We start from the raw sequence: 9,066 nt of genomic DNA, 5'->3' as shown, positions 1-9,066 counted from the left end.
GCATGGGGGAGGGGGCAGGATCTGTGCTGACTTAAAAGAAAAGAAAAGAAAAAAGGGAAAAAATGAGAGACTGACAGAGAGAGACAGAGAGGCCCCAACTGGAAGGTGTCATTCTGTAGCACTACTGCCCAGTCCCTGAAGAGCCACCTGCTCCAGGATGCAGTGTACAGGGAGTCCAGGTCACTGCTCCATGGGGTCCACTTCATCTCCTCAGCTGCAATCCAGAGTCACTTGGAGGAAGACTCTTGAAGGCCAAGTACCTCAAAGGGAGGCTGATCCTGCATCTTCACTCACCCTCCATGCTTCTCCCAAGCATAGTGGCTTTCTTCAGGAAGGGTTCCTTCCCCTCTCCTAACCTCCAGGCATCTCCCTTTAGACTCCTCTCAAGGTCAAATGGCAACACCTCGTTAAACAAAGACCAGAAGTCATTAGTTAGCAAACAGGGAAACCCATCACCACAGCCACTCCAATAGGCTGCAGGAAGGCCCCATCCCACCACTTCTGAAGAAGGGCAACTCCCCAGAACTGCAGACTCTGTGAGGAGTTCTTGAGATCCTGCGCGTCTCGCGACACACGCACTCACAGACACATGTGGAGGAGTGGACAGTCTTTGGCACCAGAAGCCATCCCCACATCTATAGGTTCTCGCCTGGCTGATACTGGGGCTCTGTTGATGTGAAGTAGTCCTCCAAGAAGGCCTGCAGGTACTCGAAGGTGGGTCTTTCCTCAGGATCCTTCCTCCAGCACTGGCACATCAGATCATGCAGGGATTCGGGGCACTCGGGAGGGCACGGCATTCGGTAGCCACGTTCCACCTGGTCCAGTACTTCCCTGTTAACCATCCCTGTGAGCCAAAAGAGACAAAAAGGACTGACACAGAACAATTCTCAGTGCCTGGCTGGGAACCACAGGCATGTGCTTACTGCCCTGCAGACAAGGGGGCAGGAGGGCATCTAGGACCCTCATCACTATCCACTATCTCTTCTCATCCCCTGCAGCGTCCTCTGAATCCCCAGTTGGTCACATCCCACTGACAAAGGCAGAATCCCAGTAGGCCACAGGTTCTACTTGGATAACTGCTTTTGCATTTCCCTAGCACCCTCCATCCCATGGTCTCTCTGGTAAAAACCTTGGGGTATGGCGAGACATGAGTATTATTGCTCCCAATTTACATGTGGGGAAACAGAAGGTTGGATAACCTGGCCAAGACCTCTCACAGCAAGCCCCGGGCAGAGAGAGGATCAGATCTGAGAACCCTGTTCCAACCATCAGCCACTCTAAGGTTCTTCTCACAACAACATAGCTGCAAGAAGGATTTCATCCCAGGCAACAGCTCTGGCTGTTTATTCACAAGCTCCAAATGAAGACCATTTTCCAAGCTCCAGACACGCCTAGAATGTGCCCTTCCGTGTGGAAGACTCCCTATCTGTCCCTGCCTAGAGAAGGCAAAAAACAATGCACCACATCTTTCCTTTGACAAGACCAGGGGACAAACATGACTCCAAAGATCAGCTGGGATATGCCACAGGATCAGAGCAGGGCTGTGGCCAGTGATAGCTCCAGCTCTTACCTGGGTATGGCACTCTGCCCTTGGTGGTCAGCTCAGTCAGTAGTATTCCAAAGGACCAGACATCTGACTTAATGGTAAACCTGCCATACAAAGCAGCTTCTGGGGCTGTCCACTTAATGGGGAACTTGGCACCTGAGTAAAAGGAGACAAAAATAGGGCATGGAGACATCACACAGAATATCAACCAGGGGAGCCCAGACAGGCCACAGGCCACTACTGTGATGGCTGAGGGATACTCTAAAGCCTGGTGAAGGCATCTGTGTAGGACCAAATGAGGAGGACTGAGCTAAGAAATTCCAATGAAAGAGTGCCCTGTGCGAGTGCAGACTGCACTGTCTGCATCCTCACTCCTTCCAATTTCAAAATACAGAAAGCACCAAGTCATCTGGGCTAGCTGTAGCAGGCTTAAGTCTGGGAATCACAAGATCTCGTTCTAAGTCCCAGCACTTTTAATATGAGTCTCAGCCCATGCCAGGGATTTGCTTGCAGCATCCAACTGCAGAAAGGCAATACGTCGTCCCACCATGAAAAGCAGAAGTGAAGCACTCTTTCAGAAGGAGCTACAAGATCTGTGGCAGCAGGATCATGACATATAAAGCAAGCACTTGAGTGTGAATCTGAATGAACTCAAAGTACCAAGCCAGCATCTTTACAGGGATGAGTCCTACAATGTGTACAGCATGGACTGTGACAGGGCAAGCTCCCTGTCTCACTGGCCTCAGGACACAGGAGAACTTGGCTTCTTTGTAGTGCCAGAGATGGGGTCAGTCCATATTGTGTGGGCCCAGGTACACAGGGAACTTGACAGACTTCCTACCATTTCATATTTGCCACCTAGATGGGATGTCAGCAAGTGCCCTAGAAGCAACAGGCTGTGCATATCATTCCCAAGCCATCCAGCTCTCTCAGCCTTAGTCCATTTGGAAGCACCATGCAATTCTGTGGCTGGCTTGTTTGTTTCCCCTCTGGTCCCAGCATGCTGATGCCTTCATGGGCAGTTCCACTCCCACATACCTTGCCTGGCAGTGTATTCATTGTCTTCGATCAGCCGCGCCAGGCCAAAGTCAGCCACCTTGCACACCAAGTTCTCCCCTACAAGGATGTTGGCAGCTCGGAGATCCCGGTGGACGTAGTTCATCCTCTCCACATAGGCCATTCCAGATGCAATCTGTAGCCAGCACGTGGGACAACATGCAGAGAACATGAGACACAGGGAACCCAATCATGAGTCCTTCTAGGCATGCTCATTTTAAAACAGCCATTGTAGACCCCATGAGGCACTGACCATGCAGCCCAGTTAGTTCAGCAACTAAAAACACACGGAGCCGATGAGACTTAAGAGGGGCCTGGCTTTATTTAAAAGGCCTAATCACCAGGCTAGTATTCTGTGTGGTCACAGAAAGAAGCCAGGTGGCAGCCTGATGGCAATGTGCCGTTTCACTCTGCAGACTACATGAAATACCATAGGTCTCAGACTGGTGACTTATACAGCAGCCAACTTGAGGAATGAGTTGGATGAGATGCTTGCAGTGGCAGGAGATGCCCCAGAATCTGTGCTTGCCTATTCAGCCAAAGAACAAGGGGTGGAGGTCTACTACGAAAGTCCTTCTCAGAGCATGTTTCCAGGTTGGTGACTCTCCAGCGCACCCCTAGGTTAGGCTACTATTGGCTTTGGACTGGAGGAGATTGCCACAAGAGCTATAGCTGCTGGTAAATCAGCCCAGGGGTAGGCAATACAAAATCTAAAACATCATGACTTTGGCCAGTCACATGTCTCTGCTTAACATATCAACTGAACAGAGAAAAGCAGGAGAAAGGCTAGAAGGCAAGGGCAGGCTGGATAAAGGCCATCCCATTCTGGACAGATTTTTCTGCCTTCCCCTCATGTACTTTCACTCATTATTTTGGCATAGGGTACCCCTAAATTCAGAGCAGCTGTGGGACACCTCACCCCAAGCCAATAGGGCCCCTTCATCTTTTGATCATGTTAATGATTGCTAGCAAGATGCATGGACATGCAAGACAGATGGTCTTTCCAGCTAGACCCCCACCCTGAATGGTAGGCAGCAGAAGACCTGCATTTTAAAGGCTAAAGTAGGACACTAAAAAGGCAAGAGAAGCTTCACCCATAGCTCGTCACTCAGCCAAACCCACCTGAGCCGCCATGTCCACCAGCTGGGGCAACCGCAGATACTTGCCCATCTCTCCCTTCAGGAAATCCAGGAGGCTCCCTAGTATGGAAAGGCATAAGAGTCAGTCAGAAACAACCACCACTCTGATGGTCCTATTTCCCATCCATCCAACACATTTAAATTTCAGCTCATGTGGAAGACTCCTTTAGAAACTGGAAGATGTTGCTCACTTGGAGCCGTCTCAGCTCCCTGCCCTGTTACCCACAACCGCATCCCTTTCCCCTTGCTGTCCCTCTCCTGCACCCATTCTGTCCCCTCCACACACACACACCTTTGCTCATGTATTCAGTTACTATGTAAATGGGCTCCTCTGAAACCACAGCATACAGCTGGACCAGTTTCTCATGACGTAGTTTCTTCATGACCTGGGCCTCCTGCAGAAATGCCTCTGGAGACATGGTCCCCGGTTTCAGAGTCTTTATAGCCACTCTGGTGGTGCCGTTCCAAGTCCCTGCAACAAAAATCCAAGGCTGTTCAGGACAGCCTGCCTTGACCATCATTCCCTGCCCCATCAGCTCACTGCAGTAGGATTATGTCATGACAGGATCTGCAGGGTCCTGGTGGAACATCCTGGGAGGGAGGATGTTCCACCAGGCCAAATCAGGACAAGCCACCAGAGTTTAGGGTAAGTGGAAACCCTACAGAAGTACCATGCTGAGTAGCACAGGGAGCACTGCAGCTCCCTAGGACCCACACCATTCCTGACATGTCACCTTGCCTTTGCCAGCAGTCATGGGATTAAACCAAATGTGTGGCTCACTGTTGGAACAGGAAGGAGCAACTCCTAGTGACATCTGTATAGCTGGGGTGATGGGCCAAGATTCTCACACTAAGCTGTCATGGCCACATTTCAAGTGCTGGGGAAGTCCAACATTGCCTATAAGCAGCAACCCCAGAGACCAACCAAATCAGGAGGAGAGACAATTTACATTTCTTGGAAGGAATAGAAATTCAATCATTTTGTTCATCTCCCATCTATGACTCCTTTCCCCCCTCCCCCAACCAAAAACCAGGGGTCCTTCTGGCTTGTCTTGACTAGCCAATGTTTCATGGCCCAGGGGCCTCCTGCTTTCCAGGTACTTGTTTGGGGGAATCCTTACCCATCCACACTTCTCCAAAGCATCCTTGCCCCAACTTCACCTCTAGTCGCAGGGATTCCCGGGGAATTTCCCAAGCATCTTTAGCCAGTCCTTGTGTCTGGGGCTTGGAAGTTGGGCAAACATTGGTGAGACGGTGACACAGGCCATCAGCATGTTCTGGGAAGGGGAAAGAACACAGGCAGCATGCTGACTTAGAGCGCCCTGCCATGGGTTTCCTTCAGCCCTTGCCTCCCTTCAACTCCCCCCAGCTCTCAACCCTTGGAACTTACTGCTCCCTAAGCCTGGTACATCTAAATCCCCAAGCACTTGCTCTCTTCCCCTTCTCCAAACCCATCTCTTCAGGAAACGCACTCTCTCCCCCTCCATTATTCAAGGCAAACAAGTCCCTGGTTTTCTTGCACTGCTGCTGTAGGTCTTGCTTTGCTTTATTTGGACCATAAAAAAACAACAACAAACTGGGATCAGGGAACAGACAGGCCCTCCAGCCCAGGACACCTACTGGAATAATAGGTCACCAACTGCTGCAGGCTGTTGAACTGCGTACGGGAAGTGATATAGAAGCCGCCACTGTCCAGCTTGCGGATCTTGTAGTGCTTCACATTGAGCCCCTTGGCATTGTCAAAGTCCGAGACCGAGAGGCAATAGGCACCTGCAGGAACAGCAGGAACATCTCAATCATCCCACCTCAGAGACATGCTGGGACTGCTACTCAGAACATGGGGAAGGGAGAAGAGGGAGGAGACAGGTGAGAAGGGCTGTGTGCATGTGTGCTCATGTCCCTCATGGAAGCAAATCTAGGGACACATGTATTGTGGGGATAGAGAAGTGTAAACCAAGTGAAGAGGGTGACCTTTATCCTAGAGTAAGGGGAGGGGAGACCAACAGCAACGGAGGCTGGCATCCACATCCTGCTTCTCCCTGTATGGTGCTGGACAAAAAGAGCACTGGTAGACATGAACCTCTCCTCATAGCACCTTCCTGCATCCAGAGCAGGGCCCAGGACATGTCACCTGGTAGTGCCCATGCACATGCATGCACACTGAACGAAGCCACAGGCAAAGCCCTGCCTCCCTAATCAGGTCCTCCAACTGCTTCAGCTTGTGCAGAGACCCTGCCAAGCCTCACCAGCTAAGCCATGCCAGGCAGGCCAGCGTACATACAGGAGACCTCCCTGAACACCTAGACGCTGAAGGAAGAGAAGCTGGGGCTTCCATGCTCTGTCCGTACCAAGTGCGAGCCCAGTGGGCTGCAAAGAGTTTTGTGGGACCTGCTGTTGGTGCCATCTTTTGACTACACACAAAACCAGGGGCCATGTGTGCATAGAAGGTCCCTTGGCAGTTGGACAGCTGGGGTCTTGACCCCTCAGGGTCCTGGCCGAGGGTCAACAAGACAAGTGTTTTACATGCCACTGCCCAAAAATCCCCAGCAGAGATTCTACTAGATCGCATTCCTTCACCTCCTGTTTTATGCTGCTGCATGGCATCACAGTCCACACATGCTGCCCAACAAAAAGCTGAAGATCACATCGAACCTGGATGCAGACCTGCTTGTGACACTGCCCTAGGCAGCACATAAAGCTTTGCGCCTATGCACATATTGCGAGGCAGCTCTGAAAACATCAAACACAGGAGGGAAAAAGAAGAAACCTTAACTGAGAAGACTTGTGCTGACAAGCACACCAATAGGAGAGGCAGAAAAAATAAAACAGCCGTTTCCCTTCAGTTACAGGCTACTCTTCACTGGACTGTTCCAGAAAATGCACAACGTTGTGGTGAGGTCTCCAAGATCAGCTGAACCCAGGGTAGATAAAAATTAAAACTGGATTTTTAAATCAATGTAAATTTAATTTTTTTTTTAAATGCAGTTGTATGTAAATGTTGTTTTGTGATTTTTTTGTTAAAGATGCTTTTTAAAAAAAAACATATACAGAGAGTTTTAATTTAAATATATATGTTAAAGCTTGAACATATCATGGAACAGGGATTATAACTTCTAATTATATACTATTTGAGACAGTATATTCATGCAACTTTTTAGAAGTTTTATACATAGATCACAACAGGCCCTGGACTATATTAGAGGCCCAATCTTATGGGGTTCCCAGAGGCTTCTCTAGAAATTAGTAAAGATTAAAGAAAAGCACTCTATCCAATGGGACTCAGTGCTCAGTCAAATGCGAACAGTGGTTCTCAACCTTTTTCCTACAGGGACCCATTTGCAAAGGTTCATGGCCTGTCCTGACCCACACTCCCTTGCCCTGATGGTGCCCAACTCAGTCCCTGCCCCCCTCCCAACCCATGCTGGTGCCCCTCACTCCTGACCCACAGCCCCTGCCTCCCCCCACCATGCCCCTTACTTGAGACCCACAGCCCCTGCCCTGCCCAGCCTTGGCACTGCCCCTTACTCCTAACCCACAGCCCCCGTCCCCCAGCACTGCTAGAGGGGCCCTCAGCTGCCCCTATCCTGTTCAGGCACAGTGTCTATGGTGGCTCCGGATCATGCAGGCAGCAGTGGCACGAGTCCAGCCTAAGCTGGAGGGAGGAGGGGAGGCCTGTGGCAGCTCCCACCCTGGGCTGGGTCTGCTGCACCACACCAGGCAACCTGGTTAAGGTCCCTTCCACACCCCCAGCAGCATCTCCTGGCCCTGCCCCAACCCCTGCAAGCACCTGGCCCTGGCCTTGCAGCTGTCCCCTGCCTCCTTCCCTCTACCACTCTGCCCTGCTGCAGTCTTGCCACTTTCCCAGGATCAGTGTTTCTCAACCTGTGATTTGTGACCCTCTAAAATCTTCTTGTGACCCACGGACTGAGAAATGCTAGTCTAGAAAATCCCATTAAGCATCTCTGTGATGCTTAGTTTCAGTTCTCAAACTGTGGATTTGTCTCTCCAGACTCTCTCTAAACGTGCCGTTTCAAGAAGTTAACAAATAAAGAATAAAGCAACAAGACGGCACTTTTTGTAGAAAACAATGATTAAATTGAGGCTTCCTGACCAGTGATTTAAATTGTGCTTTAAAACAGGATTTAAAGCCATTTGATTTAAATCAAATCCACCCTGGCTGACCATGCTCTGGGTCAAGATGCCTCTTTACATGATTCCCAAGCAAGGTAAAAAGAGTAATAGTCCCTGCTGGGTTACAGGAGCGGAGCTGCAAGGTGGAGGAACTGACAACTGAACCACAACCTCAGCAGCCCTTGCTGATGCTGGTCTGGCTGGCAAGGGGGCAAGCAGCCATGTGATAAGAGCAAAGATGAACACATCACTGGGAAAGGTTCTAGACCAGGGGTACCAAAGTTTTTATCCCGTGGCCTGGTAAACCACAGCCCGGAAGTGGCCATAGCCCAGCAGTCAGCCAGCCACGGCTGGAATTTCTGGCTGGCAGACAGGTAAGGATACTCCCACTGCCCAGGCAGGGGGGTGGGCCAAACCCTGTGCAGCTGCAGGCCCTGTGAAAGAAACCGCAACCTCTCTGCCCAGCTCTGAGGGACCGCAGTTTGCTGGTCTGCAGCCACTTCTGGTTCAGCAGCCGACTGTGTTGCAGACAGGCAGCTGACCTGTCACGGCCCAGCACCAGGCCATGGCTTGGGGATTGAGATCTCCTGCTCTAGACAGCAACAAAGTAGAAGTCTGCCTAAGCAGGAAAGAAATCACATCCAGATCACCAAGGAGAGGAATAGCTGGTAGACAGAGGACTGGATAGCTCCTAGCATTCCCTCTCTGAATGGGAAGCAATAGCAGGTTGCCTTGTCAGAGCAATTCAGACAGGATGCTGCTAGGTATGAGGGGGATAGGGCTTATGGGCTGTGTTTAAAGAAGTGATGGATCCAAAATAAAAAAAAACTGTCAAATCTAGACACCTTCCAGCTCTGGAGAAGGTTGGTTCTGAAGGCCAGTTTGGACCCCATCTCTGCTCCTCATGCAGTAGCAATAAGTTTGAGCGGGGGATGCAAAATCTCCATGGTAAGGTCTGTGCCATGTTTAAGAGTTTCCTGTGAAACATGTTAAAGCCAAACCCAAGACAAACATCCTCATTAAAAAACTAGGTGACTGTGGCATTGATGCCTACACAGTCAGATGGACTGCAGATTGGCTGAAGGGTTGCACTCAGAGGGTGGTGGTGGACAGGTCATATTAGACCTGGAGGAAAGTGGGCAGTGGAGTCTCCCAGGGCTCGGTCCTTGGGCCTGCGCTGTTCGATTTCTTTAT

General features: G+C 50.5%; 1 protein-coding gene across 3 annotated transcripts in view; it reads right to left on the bottom strand.

Annotated features, from left to right (window-relative positions):
* Positions 1–64: 64 nt before the first annotated feature.
* The window catches only part of SRC (SRC proto-oncogene, non-receptor tyrosine kinase), an 86,686-nt gene continuing 77,684 nt past the window's right edge, over positions 65–9,066 (bottom strand). For 2 of the 3 annotated variants that reach the window (XM_019509806.1, XM_019509805.1), the window contains exons 8-14: positions 5,362–5,511; positions 4,863–5,018; positions 4,034–4,213; positions 3,725–3,801; positions 2,585–2,738; positions 1,571–1,702; positions 65–844 (exon numbers count right to left, since the gene is read on the bottom strand). In XM_019509806.1, the coding sequence (XP_019365351.1) occupies positions 636–844; positions 1,571–1,702; positions 2,585–2,738; positions 3,725–3,801; positions 4,034–4,213; positions 4,863–5,018; positions 5,362–5,511 (1,058 nt within the window). In that variant the 3' untranslated portion in view covers positions 65–635. The remainder of the gene's footprint in view (positions 845–1,570; positions 1,703–2,584; positions 2,739–3,724; positions 3,802–4,033; positions 4,214–4,862; positions 5,019–5,361; positions 5,512–9,066) is intronic. The other variant, XM_019509807.1, reaches the window with a different exon arrangement.

The sequence above is a fragment of the Gavialis gangeticus genome, unplaced genomic scaffold (genome assembly GCF_001723915.1).
Source record: "Gavialis gangeticus isolate Ggan-Ray unplaced genomic scaffold, GavGan_comp1, whole genome shotgun sequence".
Classification (NCBI taxonomy): Eukaryota; Metazoa; Chordata; order Crocodylia; family Gavialidae; genus Gavialis; species Gavialis gangeticus.
This window is presented reverse-complemented; position numbering and strand designations above follow the sequence as displayed.